The sequence below is a fragment of the Gracilinanus agilis genome, chromosome 5 (assembly GCF_016433145.1).
Source record: "Gracilinanus agilis isolate LMUSP501 chromosome 5, AgileGrace, whole genome shotgun sequence".
Taxonomy (NCBI): domain Eukaryota; kingdom Metazoa; phylum Chordata; class Mammalia; order Didelphimorphia; family Didelphidae; genus Gracilinanus; species Gracilinanus agilis.
The window spans coordinates 212,174,527-212,197,803 of NC_058134.1; the positions used below are offsets into that span (position 1 = coordinate 212,174,527).

The following is a 23,277-nucleotide window of genomic DNA, read 5'->3' on the forward strand; positions in this document are numbered from 1 at the left end:
AGAACCTTTGATTTCACCAAAATCCAAACATTTTCACTGGCTATGCCCCATCCCTGGAATTATCTCCCTCACTTCTATCTCCTGACCTTTCTGATTTCCTTCAAGTCCCAGCTAATAACCTGCTTTTTTCAAGGAGCCTTTCTTGATTCCTTTTAAACCTTTGTTCATTATTATCTCTAATTTATCCTGTATAATTATACATAGTTGTTTGCACGTTGTCTCCCACATTAAACTGTGAGCTCCTTGAAAGCAGAGACTGTTTTTCACTTTTCTTTGCATCTCTAGTGCTTTAGCCCAGTGCCTGGAACATAGTAGGCACTTAATGTATGCTTGTTGACTTACTGACAGTTAAAAACAGTTTGATGTCTCAAGGCACCACTATGGTAGAACGTTATACCTTTGAATAATCATCTAGTAGTTCACTACTCTGTAAAGTCAACATGGCAATAATTAGCTTGTGCAATTGTGAGAAGCAATCTCTAGAGGACTGTTGGATACATAGGAGGCACATGTATCATAATACAAATAGAAAATAATGAGTTCTAGAAAGAGCATGTTGAGCACCGTTGTGGCCTACGTTATATTTTTTCCATCTAATGCTACATAAACCTTATGTACAAAAAGACATAAGTATACCTTGGAGGTATACTCTTGTGTGCATTTCTTTGTCTTTGGGGAAAGAGGGCATCGCCTCATTGGACTGAATTTATGGGTGTCATCACAGGTGCTGGGTCTGGTTCTGTTGTGCCACAGGCTTCACTCAAGTGCAAGTTCAAGTTTTCTGAGGTCACGTGGGAAGAATTGTAGACAATTTCATTGAAATCTGACTTAATGTAGACTAAAGGGGAATTATTCAAGGGATCCTCAACAGAGGCTTGGGTGTTTTCTCGAGTCATTCCCATATCTTTGCTGTGCTCTGAAGGTGATTTCCTTTTCATTCGTGTGTAGCTTTTATCTTGGTTTTCCATGCCTTGTTCATTTTTCAAAAATCTTCCAAAGAACCAGATGAAAAAGCCAAACCATACAAAAGCTATCAAGCTTGGAACAAAAGCCAGACATTTGACATCAAGACTCGCTCCTATGTATCTGCTATGCAAGAACATATCTCCCTCTGCATAGGTTCTGTTAGTCTGAGGGTTAGTGTTATTAGATCTCCATTCCCAGGATAGTTTGGTTCTGTTCAAATCCTTTAAGCTTTCTGCATCCTCCACAGTATAAATCTTTTGTCCAGGGCCAATATACTGCCCGTATTCATGTGGTTTATAAAATATTTGGTTCTTCCACATATTAAGATCCAAAATCAGGACAAGGAAGATGATGCCATAGTTAAACCATTTCCCTGTTTGGAAGAAAAATCTGAATTAATTTAAAAAATCATAAAATATATTTTATGTATAAATATATTTATAAAATATATCACAGAGTTAAAAGGAAATTCAGAGGTCAACTAATTCATATTGTACCAGAAAAGGTATTTCCTCCCTAATATTCTGGACAAATAGTCATTCAAAGTCTGCCTAATGATATCCAGTGATATAAAACTAACTTTATCTCCTGTCATACCCCGTTCTATTCTGCTGAGAAATATTGAGCATCATGGGATATACAAGTTAGAAGACTGAGATAAGTCACTCCATATTCAGTAATGGAAAAATCTAGGCATCATTCCCCTGAACCAAATAGCTCTAAAGCATGGTGGAACTGTTACAAAGACAGTCTACTATAATCATTTTGTTGGTAAGTGAATTATCCAGACTTTCTAGTGAATGAGCTAGTAGGTAACATTTGACAAAATGATTAGATTTCTGAGCCTGGACCCTGAAAGACCCAGGTTCAAATTTAGTCTCAGACATTTACTAGCTATGTCACACTGGGCAAGTGACTTAACCCTTGCTCACCTCAGTTCCCTCAACTGTAAAACTGGGATAATTAAAGCATCCTTTTTGTAGAGTTACTATGAGGATCAAATAAGATATTTATTTTCTCAGCTGTAAAATAGGGATAATAAAAGCACACTGCATGGCACATAATAGGTATTATATAAACCTGTATTTCCTTCTCTTCTCCTCTCAACCCTCTTCTAATCAGTACCACAAAGTCTGCTTATTTCAAAAGAAGACTTTGTATACTCTTGGACCCTTTACAAATTCAAGTTTAGAAAGGCAGGACTATAATTCTAATCAGAATTATAATCCACTGATAATATCAACTAGAAATGGCATGAGGAACTAGCAAGTCTTTTTTCTTCTCTCTTGTTGATGAAATGTTCAGATATGCGTTTTCCACTTACGACTGCTTTGTCTGCTTTGAAGTTCTGCTATTTCTTAAGTGGTATAATTTTCTAATTAATTAACTTTTCTTTTTGTGGTTTGTTCTTCAACTCACTCATTCTTTAGGACATAAGGCTCTTTAGGATCATTTTTAGGAAGATAATTTCCACTTAAATTTTAATCCAGAATTCCTTAAAATTCTCCTTACTAATTATAATTTTTATTACATTAAAGGCAATAAAGGTATTTTAAAATATCTCTTTTCTATAATTATTTATCATGTTTTAAATGAACTAATACAGGGTCAACTTTTGTAAAAGTTCCATGCAACAATTAGAAATACATATACTTATGGTTCCTTTTCAACAAGTGGAAGAAGTTTAAGAAATTTATCCCTATCTTTTCTAAAATTCTATTCATGTTCTTAACTTTTTTTTATTGCTTATATTTGTGTGAAAATTTCCTAGGACTTAAAGAGGCATATCGAAGTCTCCCCAAATTATTCTTTTGCTATCTATTTTTCATACCTTGGTTATCTTTTTCTTATTTATTAATGCTATCCATTCAGTGCATGATTATATATGTATGTAGCTATATAAATACATGTGTATAGATACATACATATATACATGCTTTTTACAGAATGTTCATATATAATTAGTGATTTTATTGTACCTTTTATATTGTTATTATCTAGGATGTCTTTAAGCATAATGTAGTTTTCCACTTATCTCTTTTAACCAAGTCCATTTTTGTCAAAGCTTTATCAGAGAATGATTATTAATCATGCATGTAAAAAAACTCCTCTAAAGCATAATAGATTCTACTCTCATTCTTCTAGCATACTTTATGTGTATCTTTTATGTTTTAAGTGTGTTTATTATACATTCTATTTTCTCATACACTCAGCTACTCTCTTCCATTTTATTGGTGAGTTCATGTCATACACATTTAAAGTTATGTTTGTTCATTGTATTTTATTTTGTCCTATTGTAATGAATAAAGCAAAGTCTTTTTACTACTACATACGGGCAAAATGCACACACACGCACACACACACACACACACACATACACACACACACTCACACCCTATTCCATAGGGAATGAAAAAGAATGGCAACAATATTAGTAATATAAAATTTCAATGGTTTGATCCAAGATCCAAATTATCCTTTATAATCAACCCTCTATAATGAAAGTGTGTTTTGCTTGTCATTACTTCCTCCCTACCTTACTGTACTTTTCCCCTTAAATCATGTTTCCCATTATTTCTATCCTTATTTCCATGACAAAATTTATTTCTACACTAAACTCTTTATCTGTGGCTGTGACTGTGTGCAATCCCCTTTCATTTTCCTTGTTCACATGAGTGAGGTTTTTGGAATGTGTAATCTTACCATCCCCCACTATCACATAAAGCATGGGGATAAATGTCCTTGAATACTCTGGAGACAATGATGTTCCCTAAAGGAGAAGAACCAAAATGAATGTTCTCCCCAGAATGTATAAGAAAATGAAAGAAAACCATATCCATGAAATGCATTATTTCCTAGAAGAATACATGAAAAAAAAACCCTTAACACCATAATGTAGGGAATAAGATAATTGCTCAACATCTGTAAATATAGAAAATGAAATACCAAATGAAAGAATTCATACTTTGCTTCCAGAAGAAACCAAAGTTACAAACTCCAAGATACGTGGTAGTTAAATTCAGCTCAAAAAATTCTACAAGTGATCAAGAGGAAGAAAATACAAAGGAAAGGAAATTTTCTTAATCCAAGACTATTTTGTACCCACCAGAAAATGTAGAAAATAATGGAAAAATAAGTTTCAAAGAACAATGGATCTCAGGATTAAGCACAGGATGATTTACCCTGCAAACATGAACTTAACCATACACGAAAAAAGATGGATGTACAAAAATAAAGAGGTGTTTGAAACATTTTTAGAAGGAAAAACAGAGCTGAAGAGAGTACTTGCTTCTTGAACACCCCAAACAACCACAGACAACAAATCAATTTTGGTAATAAATACTCCAAATGCTTAGACTTCCACTTCTAAGAGCCAATATGGTAGAGTAAGGAAGGCTCTAAGCTCATCCAAACCCACCTCTAAACAATTACATGCAAAAAAAAAATCTCAAAGAAAATTCTGGAGTGGTAGACCCAACAAAAGAAAAAGTGAAACAGTGTTTCAGCCCAAGAAAATATAGAGGGATGGTAAAAAGGATCCATCTTGCTAAGATAAGAGAGGAAAACAGCAGAACCAGCAGCATAAGGACTAGCCCAGTGCACACCAAGAAACAGTATGTACAAAACATGTAGAAGAGTAGATAAGAGCATGCTGAGGATCAGTCCAATGTCCTCAGCACCAGGGGAACGTTAGAAGGAGGGGAAGGCTGGTACCTGGGACACCCATGAGCAGAATCTAGCTCCAACCAGTGCACATAGCACCTGAGGGAACCCAGCGACAGTACTCCCTCTCCCCACCCCCCCAGGAGTGGAGCTGTGCTTCAATATCTAGACATAGTCACAATTTTTTTAAAAGCCTTCCAAAATAAGCAAAAGAAAAAGCTTGGCCCTGGAAAAGTATTTCAGCAACAGGGAAAAGCAAAATACAGACTCAGAAGAGGACAGCAATGCCAAAACAGAAATTTGTGAAGCCTCAAAGGAAAATGTGAAAGGATGTCAAGTCCAAAATGAACTCCTGAAAGAGGTCCAAAAGATGATAAAAATAAATAATAAGAGAGACTAGAGAAAAATTAGGAGGGGAAAAACTTTAAGGAAGAAAATAATTCCCTAAGAAAAGGAAGCAAAAAGCTCAAGGAAGAAAAAGGTTCCTTAAAAATTAAGACTGGACAAATAGAAGCCAAGAATTCTGCAAAATATCAGGGAAACAAAAAACAAATTTAAAAGAACAACAAAAAATGAAATAGCGGGGCAGCTGGGTAGCTCAGTGGATTGAGAGCCGGGCCTAGAGACGGGAGGTCCTAGGTTCAGATCCGGCCTCAGACACTTCCCAGCTGTGTGACCCTGGGCAAGTCACTTGACCCCCATTGCCTACCCTTACCACTCTTCCACCTATAAGTTAATACACAGAAGTTAAGGGTTTAAAAAAAAAAATTAAAAAAAAAATGAAATAGCCACCTTATAGAAACCTATCTTACACTATAGGAAAGTAAGAAAAAAAGGGGAAATTAGAGATGAATATGGATAGATAAAAAAAGAGGATGAACTGGAGTTCATCCAAAGCAAAACATTTGTGAATAGAGAAAAGCTGAAAGAATAGGTTAAACAGGAAAAATAAGATGGAGGCAAACATACAGTAATCATAACTGTAAATATGAATGGGATGAACTCACCCATAAAATGAAAGAGGATAGCAGAGTGAATTAAAAGCCAGAATTCCACAAGATGTTAAAGTAGGGAGACATACACAGATTTGCTTTTTAAACTTTAAACAAAGCATAATAGCTTCTGTTCCAGCCCTTTACCTTTACTCTGTTTTTGTCATGGAAAGCACCTAATGTATAATTTAAAAGGATTTTATTATAACAAACAGGAAATGCCTAGTTACTTATATGGAAATCATTTCTGAATTAACTGGGAATCATCACATTACCAATATCTTATAAAGACTTCATTTCAAATCCCATTCCTAAATACAAACTGGCTAGGTAAACCTGGGTAAGTCACTTCTCTGGTCCTGAGTTCCTTCATAGATAAAACGAAAGCATTAAACTGGATGGCTTCTGAGATATGGATTCTATGATCCATGCTTTCTTTTTTTCCTTTTCCCTAAAGGTTTCATGCTAAGGACTTCTATCTCTTAGTTCCTTTCTCTCTTCCACGAAAACAGCATTCTTCTTTTTCCTTTACTATCATTTACTGAGGACTCTCCTAGGGCTTGGTTGCTAAGGATAAATTGTGGCTCTTTTGCTATTGGTAGGAGAAAAGAGAACTGGAAACTTCTCAGCTCTTTTGTTCTCTCCTAGTCTACTGTTTATTGCTGCAATGTTCTGCTAATCCGGGAAGGGCGATGTTTTTTAACTTTTTTCTTTTCTTATTTCTGCTCCCCTCTATATTTGAAGTAATTTACTTCAGAGCATGATTCCTCTTTTGACTTACTTTCTATTTTTATTGCTTTAAAAAAACTTTATAGTTGGGGGTTTGGAGCTCTTAGTTTGGAAGCCTCCTGCTAAAGTAATTCACCAGTGCCAGCAAAGATTTAAACTCTACTTGTAATCTTCTTGTAGAAATTTGTGTCTTCATTTATAAGGTTACAGTTTGCCCTAAAACCTGTGGTATATATCAAATTTTAGAAGCTATATATCAGAAAGCAGTGTGTCATGGTGGAAAGAATAGTGAATCAATTATCAGAAAGTCTGGGATTTGAATTCTAGCTCTGCCACTTAACTATGTGACCTGGCACAAGATACTTTACCTTTCTGGGACTCAATTTGTTGCCATGTAAAACAGAGGTGATAGATAAGATGTTCCCTAGGGTTTTTTCTAGCTCTAAATATTATCATTTTTTTTGATCCAATATAAGATAGGATTCAAACCCCAGACTGAGCAAATCTGAATACTGATAGAACCCTTGCTTCCCAAAGAAGCTGACTTTTTTTTAACTTTGTGTAAGGCAATATTTCTAAGATGGAGAATAAGCCCATGGATAGGTTTGATGCATCTGATTTCTATTTTAATTCAAAGTTAATAAAGCCCATCATTATATATACACATAAATTTTTTTTATATATTATATGATATGCACAATGCATATTCCATAGAAATACATACATAGTAGGAAAAAACAATCAGTTTCATGTAGGTCATAGTTTATGAGTACTCATTCAATTACTATAATGATTAAATGAATCTTTCAGCTCCAATACATGTGGTTTTGTAAGTACCTCCCTACTTTTGCCCAGGCTATCAGGTCTTGCCAATCAGCTTCTTTGGGAAGGAAAAGTTCTATCAGTATTCAGATTTTCTCTGTTTCAGCTATTTTAAGCCACAACACATACGGTTAAACATAAGCACAGATTGTTTAAATTCTCTTGGTTATAGGATGGAATAGGATACTGAGTCATTGTCTTTAAAACAAATACATTCACACATGAATCATGTACACACAAAGCTTACATGTGAAAAGGAACAAATGTGGCTTGTTCTTTATTTTTGATTGTTCAGCTCTGTTAAAAACTGATATAAAACTTAACTTCAGGCAGTCTTTTAAAGATTAGAATGACTTGGGTGTTGTGGAAGTCTATTATCATAAATTATTCAAAATCACACTAAAATAGAACAATATGAACATAAAAATGATATATAACTCATGAATCTACAAAGGAAACTTTAAAAAAAAGGTGATTTTTTTTCTCTTTAGGAGGAACAAATGTGACTTAAGGTAATTAGGAACTGTTAATTTTTATAGGCAAGTAGACTTACTTAAACATTAGTACCTTCTTTTTATCTCATCGGTAACTAAAGAAGGGACGTGAAGAGAATGCTAAAATCTTTTTAAAAGGGTGTGCTGACCTATATATTGCAAAAGAATTCATCTCTTCAAAGTAAATAAATAGGACAATATATTCTGATAGGTAACCAAGTGTGTTCACTGAGGTTACATACCTGTTATATGTATTCGGTATTCCTCTTTAAAGATCATCTGGAAGAAAGGAATCTGGAACTGCATATGAGGTGTATGTAATCCAGGAAGATTTACATCAACATCCCCCATGAAATGTGGGAATTCCCAATCCTGTTAGAGAGAAATGACAAAGAAATGTACATGTGATTGATTTTGCCTCTATATCACAAGTATACAAAAATGCCTAGTTTGAAGAACCTACTTTTAAATCATTTAAAGACAGAAAAATTTATGAAGTGTTAATTTTAGTTGTAAGATGTCTATCCATTAGAGATTTTTTTCCCCCAAAATAGATTTCCTCCAAAATAACCATATTACTAACAGTGCAAAAGTGATTTTTGAACTACTGATGTTTACTCCTTATATACTGAAGAAAAATTACTTGGAAAATTAAATCATCTTGTTTTTAAACCATAGGGGGAAAAGCTGATAATTAGACTTACATTCAAGTGCCTGCATCCCTTCACTCTTTCTTCTCTTCTCTTGAAGAAAGCATTTCCCACTCTTCTTCCTTTCTTTCCTACTATCTTTTGCTGAAAACTCATGAAGGTCTTGGTTGCTAAAGATACCCAGTGGTTCTTTTATGAGTAATAGATCAGGGAATTTGAAGTCTCTCTGCTCTTTTGTTTTTTCTTTTAAAACTTGGAACTTTGATGTACTGCTACCCCTGGAAAAGCTACGGTTTTTTATCTTTTTCTTTTCTTCTACTTTTCTTTATATGTGAAATCACTGACTGATCTAGTGGTTCAGAGGATAGAGTGCTGGATCTGAAGTCAGGAAAATTTAACTTTCTGAACTCAAATCTGGTTTCAGATATTAACTAGCTGTGTGACCCTGGGCAAGTCACTTAACACTGTTTGCTTCAGTTTCCTCATCTATAAAATGAACTGGAGAAGGAAATGACAAGCTACTCTAGAATTTTTGCCAAAAACATGGCAAATGGGATCATATAGAGTAAAAAGCAACTAAAAATAACTGAACAACTTCAAAGCATAATTTCTCTCTCCATTTTCTTATTTTTTTTCTAACTGCTCCCTTAAAAAAACAAAACAGAACACTTCATAGTTGGGGGTTTGGGCTATTAGTTTGGAGGCCCCCTGCTAACACAATTCTACAGGTTCTAGTAAAGTTGCCTGTTTAAATTTAAATTTTATCCTTCTTGTGGGAATATGTGTGTTTTCCTTTTTTAGGTTAGTGTTACAGTAGAGTGTCTCACTTCATAGAAGCTATTTTATTAAGGTAGAAATTTCCCAAAGCATTTTCTGTATGATGCAGTCTTAAGTATTTTCCTTCTATTCACTTATAAATGGCCCCTTCTTCTAGGGACTTGCATATGTGAATTATGAGAGTTATGGTTTTTATCAGTAATGATTTATTGAACACTGTCAATCTTACCAAAGATTTTTAGGATCCTATCTATGAATTATCTTTTTCTTCTTTTTGTTCAAAATATTTCTTGTTATTTCATGAAGTCACTGATTTGTCTGCTATACTCTGTTTTTAGGGAATCTATTTCTTAGGTAGTTTAATATTTTTTGTTCTAAATTATTTAAACATCCTAAATTATTTAATATCCTTTGAATTCTTTCCTCTAGATTTCTTTTTTCTCTTGCTTTTTTTTTTTTTTTGGTATTCTTTTAGGACTCATGGAAAATCCATTTTTTCCCTTAGAATTCCTTGTAATGAATTGTTAAGTTGTTATGAATCTACTTGCACCTTTATTTGTCAATTTGCTACATATGAGGTGAAAACTCTGGAATATTCAAATTGCATTTCCTATTATTATGAGTCATATGGAACATTTTTCATATGGTTGCTAATAGTCCGTAATTCTTCTTGGAGAATTGTTTATCTTTTAAATCACTTAAAAGCATAAGCAGCCTATTTTTTTTAAAGATTTACTCACTCCACTCTCATAGGAGTCCACTGAAAATATTTAGAATACAGAACATGTCTGACTCATTAAATAATAGGAGGCTCATTTTCATAAGAAGAATTTCTATCAGCTCATTCCGAAGCTGAAACCAGCTTGAATTTCAATCACTTCTACATTATTAGATATTTTCACACATGAGCTTCACAGAAACATTAATATGATATAATTTAACCAAATCATAGAATTATAGCGTTGGAAAGAATCTCAGAGGTCATTTAATCATGACTTGCCAGGGGCAGGGGGTGGAACAGTTCTCTTGAAATTAAAAAACACCTGGGTTGGAGTCCCAGTCCAGACCTTTGCCAGCTGAGTTGCCCAGAGTAATTCATTAAAACTTTTTGAATCTGTTTAATCATTTATTAAATGGAATAACATTTCCTACAACCTAATTGATAGCAATATGGGAATGAAAGCATTATGCAAACTTTAAAGGGCTAAAAGGATGTGAGCAAAGCAATGCATTATTTATTAGCTTTGCTCAGTCCAATTTGCAACCAAAGGTTCCTTCTGACCTACAAGATCACAAACGGTCAGTAACCACCTCCTTACAGAATCTATTTAAATGTCTTCAGAAACGGAAAACCCACTATCTCTAAAAGCAAACAATTCTGTTTTAGAGATCTCTAAGGATTAGGAAGTTTTTGTCCTATTTTAAAATGACATTTTAATTGTTTACAAAAACAATATTTAACATTATATTTTTAAATTTTTTTAATTCAAATTTCTCTTTCTCTTCCTACCCCCTTGTTTCCCTGAGATAGCAAACGATTTGATATATGTGTATATATATCAAATATATATGTATATATTCAAGTATGCAAATATATTTCCTGATTGGTTATGTTTGGAAAGTAAATGCAGACCAAAAGAATAAGCAAATAAATAAATAATGTGTAAAGTAGTAACCTTTGATCTGCATTCTGACTCCAACAGTTCTTTCTCTGGAGATGGATAGTATTTTTTTTTATCTTAAGTCCTTCTGAAAATGTCTTCAATTGTTGTATTGCTGAGAATGGCTAAGTTATCCACAGTTAATCATCGTACAATATTGCTATTAATGTGTATAATATTCTAGTAATAGATTGGGCCTGACCCGGGCTGGTACCCGGTTCAATTAGATCCCCAAACTGCAATGAGATGAAGCAAGTGTAACCTATCAAGCATAGCTTCCCCGTCTCATTCACTATAGACTAGCATCATGAATAAGACTGAGAAGCTATACGCTCAGGTGATTCCATTTTATTCAAGAAGAATGTCCTTTCTGATTCTGAACATTCTATCTTTGCAATGTCTAAATAAACTTGTTTTTGTTAAGTGCTTGATAGGTTACACTTGTTCCATCTCATTGCAGTTTGGGGATTTAATTGAAGAGGGTGCCAGTCTTGGTCCGGCCCAATCTATTGCAGCTAACATTTGCATCACAGTTCACTTCAAAATTGGAAAGTGTAAAATGAAATAGTTTTGATATTAAGAGACAGAAATAAGAAATAAAAACGTGAGGAGAAATACCTAATAGGATATACCTAACTGAAAAATCATTTGAAGGTAACTCAAAGTTAGCATCTTTAGAAATGGATACAATAGGTCTTGCACTTCATATTTCTATTGCTTTTGAAGCCCCTATTGATGGATGACCTTTAATTATCTGAATTTAACCTAGAAAGGAATGATTGTTCCTAAGTTTAAGCAGAAAAAATATGGAGTGTTATTTGTGATCTTATCTGGTCAAAATGGAATCCTCTACATAGATGTATTTGAAATATTATAAAGCACCATAAAAATCAAGAAAGTATTATAACACTTGGAGCATATAATTTATAAACGTTTATGTAGTAATATTTGTCACATTGATTTATATTTATATTTATTATATTACATATTATACTAAAATATAAAGAATATATATTAAATGGCTCTATGTGGCCTTTTCCCTTCTACAGTCACTGGAAACAGAAGCTGAAAATGATAAGAATTGCACAGTTTTTAGATCATTTTATACATTAACTATGATCATTTATTTTTATATCTGAAAAAGTAAGTATACATATGTTTTCTTTATCTTCATTTTTTTCATGTAACAAAAATCTGCGTTTTCTTTTTTTCACTTACTCATACACACATATATTGAGAAAGAAAAAAAGCCTCCATTTCAAAATGTGTACAATCAAACAAAATTAAATTTTCTATTGGTCAGGTCAAAAAGAGGAAAAAAAAATCTTTTTGAAATCTGAGTCTGTCATTTTGACACTCTTTGCCAGGAGTAAGTGACAGGTTTTTGATCTGATACCTAAAAGTTTTTCAGAATTTTTTGTCTTTTCACTAGTGTTATTGCTCTTTGCCCTTTTTTTTGGTCATCGTTCCTCTATTCTTTGACGTATCTTGCAAAACATATCTCTGAAGAACTTTAAAGTTGTGTTACTTTCAAACTTGAATTTCCTTTCTATATATTTTGTCAAGTGTGTCTCTCTACCCAGTTTCAACTTCAAGTATCACTGCCACTCTTTCATATAGTATACAGAGGAGGAAAAGGAGATTTTCTATCAATGTAAAAATTCTACAGATGCTCTCGTTCCTAAATGGCATTGTAATGATTGCTTTAGAACTCAGAACATTATAGAACTCAGAGCAATGGTATGTATACATGGTTTCTCAAAAAAGTTGGTCTAGCTATCCACAATGGAAAGTCAAAATGGAAGAACACACAATGCTCAGATTATGATGTGAAATGAGTTAACAATTGAATCAGTCTATCATTCTTTACATTTTGGACAGATTTGTGAGGTGGATGATGAGGTGGTTTCAGAATTAACAGAGAGGATACTAGATCATGTTTGGGAAACTGCACAGAACTTTCAATGTTCTCAAGCTACAAAAACTCATTTTAAAAAATACTAATATTTTCCTATTAATGTTTATGGTATAAGAGGTGGAAATTAAAATCCAGAGAAGAGAAACCACTTGCCTAAGAATGGATGAAAACCTTTTGAACATGACAAGCTCATTTGTAACTTGAAACTAACTCGGAGAAAAAGTCATAAAATGAACACACCATAAAATCAGTTAAACTAAAAGTGTACAAATGGGGAATTAATTTTGATAGTTTCACCTTTTTATTGACATCATCAGAGTTTTGCATAAAGTAATCACTTAATATTTTCCTTCGTTCATCTATCCATCCATCTACTCCAAAAGTATGCAGACTCACTAGTAGGTGCTAAAGTTTGTCAAGCAAGGATGGACAATTGAAGCTGGCTGGTATCCTCTTTGAGTAGAAAGTCTGATACTAATGATGCTTTGTTGTGCAGAAGTGTCATGGTAGCAAATATTGTAGAGAAAATGAAAGAAATTTTAATTCAAATATTGCCATGTAAAAGTAAGTTCAGACTTTGGATATTTATGTCATTTTATATTTACATAATCTGTAAATAATACCCATAAAATAATAAGGTTCATTCATAAATAATGTTGTAGTATAGCTAGCATTTGATGATGGATTTTTACTGGAATTGAGAAGTTTCTGTGTGCCTATTCCACCATCCGCTCTTCATAATTTCTCTTCCTACCTTCTACAAACACACACACACACACACATCCTGGGAATATTTATAATACAATATATTCCTTAGTTTCCGCTCTCTTTACAACTAAGGAATAGGCAGTAAATACCATAGCTTCTCCTAGATAGCCTCCTCAGTTACTGTTAACCAGGATAAAATGGAGGAAATGAAGGATCTTAAGATTTCAGAATGTTAAACATAGAGCACAATACACCTTTCTGTTTTCACAGAGTAACAAATACCAGAAGCCCTTTTTTATGACTGAATAATTTTGGAAGTCTGATATATATCATTATCCTAATATTTTGAACTAGTAGTTGAAATATTTATGTTTAAAAGCATGAAAAAAATGTTTAAAAGCATGGAAAGGGAAGGAGTGGATCCTTATCAGGACACTTAGAAAAATACTTTATTTCTCATTACTCCTTCGAAGAGTATAAGGATGTATTATATCTATTTTCACATGCAGCAATTAAAAAACAAAACTTCTTTAAACCTTTTATATTACACATACACACATATAAGTACATGCCTCTATCTGTGCACATATAGGATATATAAATAAAAATACACACACATACACATTATGTGTATATTCCCAACTAGTCAAATCCCAATGGCTTTCATTTATTTGAACATGATATAGTTTTATTACTTTGCTCTCTCCTGTAAAATGACTGGTGGTATTTTTTTTTTTAACCCTTGTACTTCGGTGTATTGTCTCATAGGTGGAAGATTGGTAAGGGTGGGCAATGGGGGTCAAGTGACTTGCCCAGGGTCACACAGCTGGGAAGTGGCTGAGGCCGGGTTTGAACCTAGGACCTCCTGTCTCTAGGTCTGACTCTCACTCCACTGAGCTACCCAGCTGCCCCTGGTGGTATTTTTTTTAACAACAATGAAATTTGAATAAACAAACTTACTAAATCATGTTAAGTGTCTGTTGTTTTTTAAAAATTGTAAAGCATGACATAGACTTAAAACTAGAATGGACCTTTAACTTTAGATTTACACTTTAAATTTAAGTTCTCAAATTTTATATCCACTCCGCTTTTACTGATGACAAAACTGAAGCCCAAAGAGAAAGGTTGTAACTAATCCATGTACACAGAGGTTATAAGCAACTCCTGTTCCAAATCCAGTAATTTTCTCCTCTACCATGTTGTAACAAAGTTAGATTATTTTTCTAAGTATATTACAGTAGAAATCAGTGTAAAAATAAATTAAAACACAAATTTAATATTTGCTTTATATTTGGAGGAGACAATTTTCATGATAACTTTTTAAACAATTTCAATTAAGCATTTATTTTCTCTTTCTTTAACCTCCTTCCCCAAGGAGAACAAAGAAAAACAAAGCCCTTGAGACAAATTACAAAGGCAAGCAAAACAAATTCCCATTACTGCCATGATTACTTTACAATGCTTTAGAACTGCTTTTTAAAAACACCACCTCTCTCTGAATGTCTTTCAGTAATACCAGACTGCCTTCCATTAACCAGGAATTTACTCAGATTTTCATTTTTGTATTCAATTACTGCTAAATCATACTATATTAAATGACCTAAAATAACCCATTCATTCTACAGGTCTTAACCTTTTTCACAACTCTTTTCCTTTCTTAGTTTCAGTGACCTAAACATTTTGTTTCTTCTCTTACATACGCAACAATCTGCTTGTTATCTGTGACTTTTGAAAGCTTCTCTTCCTCTCCCTTTTATCTAATTGTATATTCCCTTAGGATCAATCTTATTATTAAACCTGTTTTTCCTTCTCTCTCTTCTCTCTCATGTTGATGGGAATTCTTTCTCATGGCTTCAAATACTACCCCTATGAAAATGCCTCAATCTTATATATCCTGTTCTGATTTCTTACACAACTTCCTTTCTCCAAACTGGATTCCTCATATTTCCTGAATCCAACTTATCCAAATTCCCTGTCTAACACTGTCTTATAAGGCATAATAATCCCATAATTCATAAGACCAGATGTTTTGATTAGGCTTTATGTAAGTGATTAGAATTGGTTTCTGGAATATTCTGAGAAGAGGGAGGCAGAAAACAGCTAGGTGGTATATAGTGACCCAAGTGCTGGACTTGGAGTCTGGAAGACTTAAGTTCAAAATCCATATCAGGATTTCTGCTGGGATTTGGTGGTAATATATAGAAATGCTTATGACTTTTGTAGTTTGGTTTATATCTCACATACTTGCTAAAGTGATTGTTTTAATTAATTTTAATTGACACTCTAGGGTTCTCTAAGTAAGGGATTATATAATCTAAAAATCATTGTGTTTCTTCTTTGCCTGTTTATTCCTTTAATGCCTGTTTTATTACTAGAACTAATATTTCTATCACTATATCAAATAAAAGTGGTGTTATTAAACAACTTTGCCTTACTCAAGATCTTATTGTAAATGTCTTCAGTTTTGTTCTCATGAATTCTGGTCATTAGTTTTCAGTTTTATTGAATAAAGGGTTATTGGGGAATTCACATTCTGATGTAGAGACATGTAAACAACTATATGTATACAAGACATAGACAGCATAGATGGAAAGGATTCACCAGAAGAAGGAAATAGCAGGAGAGAAACCTCTTGCGAAAGAGAGGAGGTAGCTCATGTGGGAAACCAGGAGAAGGTAAGAGGTGAAAAGGAGGAAGGAGAACATTCTAGGGATAAGGAAGATGTGGTGAAAAGTCCAGAGTCAGAATGTGAAGTATAAAAAAGAAGAGAAAGGACAAAGGGGGGAAGGTTGTGATGGGCTTTATGTGCCAAAGAGACAGTTTTATAGTTTATCCTTGAAGTAACAGAAAGGCTCTAGTCTACTGACTAAGGAGACAACATAGTCAAACTTGTACTTTAGAAAAAAAAGTTTTGTGGAGAATGGATCTGTGTGTGGAGAAACATGAGGCTAATTTGGGAACAACCATAATAGAAATGGTGATGGTTGATTCAAACCTGAACTAGGTTGGGAGTCATGAGATTGAAGAGAATAAGACAGCATGGTAGTAGATAAAGATTTGGAAACTGGTTAAATTTGTGTGATGAGGAAAGTGAGGAATTGTGAATCTGAATAACTGGAAGGATAGTGGTGCTTCTTTGCTGAGTTTACATCATGTTCCTTTCTGCATCATCTTAGCAAATAGTTGAATTCCCCCCTCCAACTGTAGTTCTGACCAAAAAAAAAACACCAAAAGAGACAATCTTGAGATGCCTATTTGCAATGAAAATAAAACTAGTGGACATTATTTTCAAAAGGAAAAGCCAATTGACTTTCATCTTAACCTCTAGCCCCACTTCAAGAAATATGGCCAGAAAAGTCCCCTGTCAATAGGAATAGGGTCTATAATCTATCATTTCAAGACTACAAGATTTTCTTATAGTCTTAAGAGTTGGTTAGAGAATTGAGAGGTTAAATGACTTGCTCACATTCACAAAACCAGTTTATATCAAAAGCATGATTTGAACCAGGTAATCTTGGTTTTAAGGTAGGATCTCTAACCACTATGTCACATTGTCTTATTCTTCAGCTAGTAACCCTTGCATACGAAGCATCTAAGATCTCTTGTGAAATCTGTATTTGAAAAGAAAAAATGTATGATTGCTTAAATGTGTGAAAGATCTGAGAACCCAATGTACCTGCATGACAATAAGAAGATCAAAGACTAGGATGAAGGAAGCCAAGAAGGCTCTAGAGACTTCATCACTGGGCAGAAATCCACGATTCAACTTGTCCCAGCTGATCCAATCAGTGGTGATGATAAGCACTACGACAGAGGTCAAAGTGAAAAGAACTGACCTGTAAAAAACAAAACACTTTTTTAAGAATACTGTAAAATTTATTGTGAAAGATATGGCTCGGTCTATGATTTGTTAATAAGTTCTTCTTTAATCACATCCTCTATCCCAAAGTATGGCCAACTTGGAAAATACAAATTTAAATGTAATCATTTCTTTTAAAAGTCAAAATTAAAAAATGTTTGCTACTCCCAGAAGACTATCTTTGACAAGATTTTCTCTTACAAAGATGAAAATATTTAAATAAATATTAAAATGCTACAAACAAATTATTATGAACAAATATTACTAATGAGCTTAGCTTTCAATATGAGTTCAAAAAAGTGTCAGCTTAATATCTTCCATTGCACATTATATATTTTTCAATTATTAAAGTGATATTCAGTTAATACAGTGCACATGTGGGCACAAAAAGTAGATGGCAAACGTATGGAGGAGTCATTTGCTCTCCTTATCCATTATCTGCTATGGGTTTCATTTAACATAAGTCCCATTGCTTTCATTGAGGCTTACTTTCTTTTTTTTTTTTTTTAATTTTTTTAAACCCTTAACTTCTGTGTATTGGCTCCTTGGTAGAAGAGTGGTAAGGGTGGGCTTGCCCAGGGTCACACAGGAGACTTACTTTCAATGAGCTATTCTCTAGCTAGTTGCCTTCTCATGCAATTATTATCACATTATCTCACCTTTAATCATCTATTTCTGTAAAAAAAATGATACTTTAAAACTTCAAGAATCAAGGATTTTATAGGTTTATCACAAATACAGACCACAGAGTCTCTGTCTTAGAAGATAGTTTGTACAATAAAACTGATAATAATGAATAATAACATTATTATCCTCTTGCCACACCAGTGATGAGCTTCTTTCAATTTAGACAAAAGGCAGTTTTTTTCTAACCCCATTATGAACCTTCTCAAAGATGGAAGAAACTGACAGAGCTTGCACCAAAGGGACATCATCTTTAGGAACCTAAGATTACCTACCCATCAATCAACAAAAAATTTATTAAGCATCTCTTATGTTCAAAAAACGGGCTAGGTACAAAGACTGAAGTAATCTCTACTTAAAAGGAGTTTACATTCAAATGAGGGAGATATAAAGTTATAAATAAATAAATATCATGAATATACATGAATGCAATAAATGTACACGTATTAGTGTGCAAGAGAGGGGACTAAGAGCTGAGGAAATCAGAAAAGTCATGCAGAAGATGGTGCTCAAGCTGCATATTAAAAGAAGAGAGCATTTCTATGAGGGAGAGGTAGGAGTGTATTACAGGAATTGGGCTGGGGGTAGCCAATGCAGAACAGACAGGAGAGGTAGTGTCATGAGTGAGGAATAGAGAGAAAGCCAGTTTGGCTTATTCCAGAAAGCTGGAATAAAGCTGAGGAGGTGGGGTGGAGGCAGTTTACAGGGATTTAAAATCTAGACAGAGTTCAGATTTTATTTGGGCATAAAAGAAACCTTTGAGATTTACCTGGTAAAGGATCAGTTCTATTCTTTATTTTCAAATAATTTTTATTGATGTATATAATGTATCTTATTTCATTTATACCCTCTCCCTCCCTGAGAGCAATTACATGATACTGTTGTTATTGTTGTTTTGAGAGAAAAAAAAAGTATAACTGATTGCTACATAGAAAGACTGAAAACATATGCAATATGTAACAACTGTGGACTTCCCCAATCCATCAAGGGGTAGGTTGGGTATGTCTTCTCATCTCTCTTAATTTAAGTCCCATTTGGTATTTTATCATTTTATTACATTTTCTTTTGATTTTTTTGTTTGTCATTCTTTCTATTTACACCGTGGTAGTCACTGTGTATTTTGTTGTTTTTTTTTTGGTTCTGCTTAATTCACTCTGCATTAGCTCATATAGATCTTTTTATGCTTCTATATTCATCAATTATCATTCTTTATAGTAGTATCCCATTACATTCATGTGCCACAGTTTGTTGAGCAAATCTCCAGTTGATGGGCTTCTATTTTGTTTCCAATTCTCAACTATCACAGAAAGTGCTGCTATATATATTTTGGAGTATTATATAGGGACTTTTTTCCTCTTACTAATGGCTTACTTAAAGTACAAGCCCAGTAAAGAGTCTGGTTCGAAGCTTATGGACATTTTAGTGACTTTATTTGCATTATTCCAAATTACTATCCAAAATGGAAGTTCAATTTCACAAATTCACCAGAAATATATTAGTGTGCTTCTCTTCCCTTAACTCCTCCAACATGGACTGTTTTGTCATTTTACAGGGTTTGAGGGGAAGCCTCTGTGTTGTTTTGATTTCTACCTCTCTCATTATTAGTGACTTGGATCATTCTTTCATGTGGTTGTCAATATTTTGCGATTCTTTTGAGAACTTTTCACATCATTTGACCATTTATCTATTGGGAAATGGCTATTAGTCATAAATATATGTATTTGTTTTATATGTATGTATCTTTAAAATCAAATTTCTATCAGAGAAACTTAATACAAAAGGTTTTTTTCCCCATTCAACCACTTCCCCCTCATACTAGATGTCTTAACATTGTCTGTGCAGAAGTTATTCAGTTTCAAGTAATCAGTTATTTATTTTATATTTTGTAATTGCCTCAATGTCTTGATTGCATAAGAACACATTTCTTACTCATAGCTATATGAGGATCTATTTCTCATCTAAAATTTTTATAGTATGATTTGTTGCTCTTGTTCTTTAGCTGTTCAGTCGTTTCCAAATTTTTGGGATAAATTAGAGTTTTCTTGGCAGAATCATTGAAGTGGTTTTGCTATTTGCTTCTCCAGCTCATTTTACAGACGCAAACTGAGGTAAATACGGTTAAGTGATTTCATCCCTGGATCACATAGCTATTAAGTGCATAAAGCTAGTTATGAACTCAGAAAATATGTATCTTCCTGACTTCAGGCCCAAAACTATATCTACTACAACATTCAACTCCTCATAACCTTGATAATTAATATTATAGTCACATATCCATTTAGAACATGTTGTGGCACATGGTAAGATATTGGTCTAAGTTTAATTTTTGCCAGAGGGCCTTCCAGTTTTTCTAAGAATTTTTATCAAATAGGGAATTTCTCCATAGGTAACATGTTTTCTTTTGAGTTCTGTTATTTCTGAATCTCCATCTCTACTGTGCTTCATTGATTTATTTCACTATTTTTTAACCAAGATCAGAAAGGTGTGATGACTGTTGCTTTATAAAATCAGATCTGGAGGTGCTATTCCCATTTCATCTTTACTTCTATTTATAATTTCCCTTGATATTCTATATTTTGTTTTTCCAAAGGCGTTTTTCAAGCTCTGTAAAGTATCATCTTAGTAATTTGATTAGTGTAGCATAAAAAATGTGAATTAATTTTGGTAGTATTGTAATTTGTATTATATTAGCAAGGCCTGATTATGAGCACTGATCATTTTTAAACCCTTAACTTCCATCTTAGAATTAATACTAAGCATTAATTTCAAGGCAGAACACTGGTAAGGGCCAGGCAATGAGGGTTAAGTGGCTTGCCCAGGGTCATACTGCTAAGAAGTGTCTGAGGCTAGATTTGAACCCAGGATCACCCATCTCCAGGCCTCACACTCTATCCACTGAGCCACCAGGCTGGCTCCCCCCCATGTACTAATTATTCCTACAGCTATTTAGTTTATTCTTTAATTCATTAAGGAGTGTTTTGTTATTAAAGCTATAATAGATTTATGGGTGCTTTGAGAGGTTGGTCTCTAAATATTTTATGCGTTTTATAGTTATTTGGAATAGGATTTCCCTATTAGTGCTTCTCATGTTTTGTCATTAATACATAATCAATCAATAAACATTTATTAGGTACTTTGGAATAGGATTTCCCTATTAGTGCTTCTCATGTTTTGTCATTAATACATAATCAATCAATAAACATTTATTAGGTACATATTCTGTTAGGCACTGTGATAAGAAATGAATAGAAATGATATTGACTTTTTGAGATTTTATTTTCTGGCATGCAACTTTGCTGAAACTGTCAATTCTCTAAATTGGTATCATTAATGATTGCCTAAGGTTTCCCAAGCAAATCATCATATCAGCAAACAGGAATCGATTTATCTTCTCTTTATGGATTTTTATTCCTTTAACTCCTTTATCTCATCTTATTGCAATTGATAGCATTTTCAAAACTATATCAAATAGTAGTGGAGAGGTTGTGGGCATCCTTATTCCACTTTTATATTTATTAGAAAAGATTCTAGTGTATCTCCATTATACATAATGCCTTGTTTTGGTTTTAGACAGATGCTTTTTATTAAAAAATAGGTCCCACCATGACTATATTTTGTAAGGTTTTTAGCCTGAATGCCGTACTTTGCCAAAGGCTTTTTCTCTATCTATTCAGATGACCATATGGTTTGGCATGTTTGAGGTTTGATTAACGACATTGATTATTTTTCCTAATGTTGAATCATCCTTGTATGTCTGGTATAAATCCCATGTAATTGTAATGAATTATTTTTTCCTAATTCAATTAATTTAAAAAAATTTAAATGTTTTTATTTTATTTCATTAAGTTATTCCCAATTATATGTAAAATTTTAAAAATAATTATTGAAAAAGTTTTGAGTTCCAAACTTTTTTACTCCCAACTTTCCCCCCTCCTTCAGGAGACAAGCAATTTGATATCAGTGATATATGTGCATCCAAAACATTTCCATAAAAGCCATTTTAAATGTTGTTACTTCCCAGGATCCTCTCTATCTCTTGTTTAGGCATAAATTCTTCCCTTATCCACAGATCTGACAGGTATATTTTTCCATGTTCTCCAAATTTATTTACAATATCACCTTTTAAGTCTAAATTATTTATCCATTTTGATCTTATCTTGGTATATGGTGTGAAATGTTGGTTTATGTAGTTTCTGCAAAACTGCTTTCCAGTTTTCCTAGCAAATTTTGCCAAATGGTGAATTCTCACCCCCCAAACTTGGATCTTTGGGTGTATCGAACACTAGATTATCATGGTCATTTACACTGTGTTTAGAGTACACTATCACATCTTTTGCCAAAAGCGATAGATTTGTTCCCTCATTGCCTACTTTTATTCCATTCACTTCTTTTTCTTGTCTTGTTTCTATAACAAACATTTCTAGTATAATACAGAATAATAGTGATGATAGCGGACATCCTTGCTTCATTCCTAATACTACTGGGAAGGATTCAAATTATCCCCAATTGCAGATAATGCTTGTTCTTGGTTTTAAACAAATAGTACTTATTTAAAATATACTCCATTGATTCCTATGTTCCTCAGTGGGGTTTTTGGGGGGCTGTTATTTTATTTTGTTTATTTTTACCCTAACTTTCTGTCTTAGAATCAGTACAAGGGTCACATAGCTAAGAAGCATCTGAGGCCAGATTTAAACCCAATCTCTAGCCTGGCTCTCAGGCTATTAACCCACCTAGCTACTCCTTCCAATGTTTTTTAATAGAAATAGGTGTTGTATTTTGTCAAAAGATTTTTTTTCTGCATTTATTGACATGATCCTATGTTTTTTGTTGTTTTTGTTATTGATATGGTTATGGTCAATTATTCTGATAATTTCCCCAATATTGAACAAATTCTGCATTTTTGCTACAAATCCTCTCTGGTCATAGTGCATGATCTTAGTGATATATTGCTACAATCTCCTGGCTAGTGTTTTACTTAAAATGTTTAGATTGATATTCATTAAGGACATTGTTCTCTACTTTCTTGTGTTATTGCTCTTCCTGGTTTAGGTATCAAGACCAAATCTGTGCCATTTAAAGGAATTTGGTGGGGCTCCTACTTAAAAATTTTTTCAAATAGTTTACATAGATTTGGGATTAATTGTTCCTTAAATGTTTGGTAGATTCAGTTGCAAATACATTTGGTCATGAGGATTTTCACAGTTCAATTTACTTTTCTAAGATGGGGTTATTTAAGCATCCTATTTCCTCCTCTGTTAAATCTGGGCAGTTTATATATAATTTTGCAACTATTCACCCTTTTCACTTATATTGTGAGTTTTACTGACATATATTTAGGCAATATAGGTCAT

General features: G+C 33.5%; 1 protein-coding gene across 2 annotated transcripts in view; it reads right to left on the reverse strand.

Moving 5' to 3' along the window:
• Positions 1 to 577: 577 nt before the first annotated feature.
• TMEM117 (transmembrane protein 117) overlaps positions 578 to 23,277 on the reverse strand; it is a 93,204-nt gene continuing 70,504 nt past the window's right edge. For both annotated transcript variants that reach the window (XM_044677966.1, XM_044677967.1), the window contains 3 exons: positions 17,057 to 17,216; positions 7,909 to 8,038; positions 578 to 1,339 (listed from right to left, as the gene is read on the reverse strand). In XM_044677966.1, the coding sequence (XP_044533901.1) occupies positions 693 to 1,339; positions 7,909 to 8,038; positions 17,057 to 17,216 (937 nt within the window). In that variant the 3' untranslated portion in view covers positions 578 to 692. The remainder of the gene's footprint in view (positions 1,340 to 7,908; positions 8,039 to 17,056; positions 17,217 to 23,277) is intronic.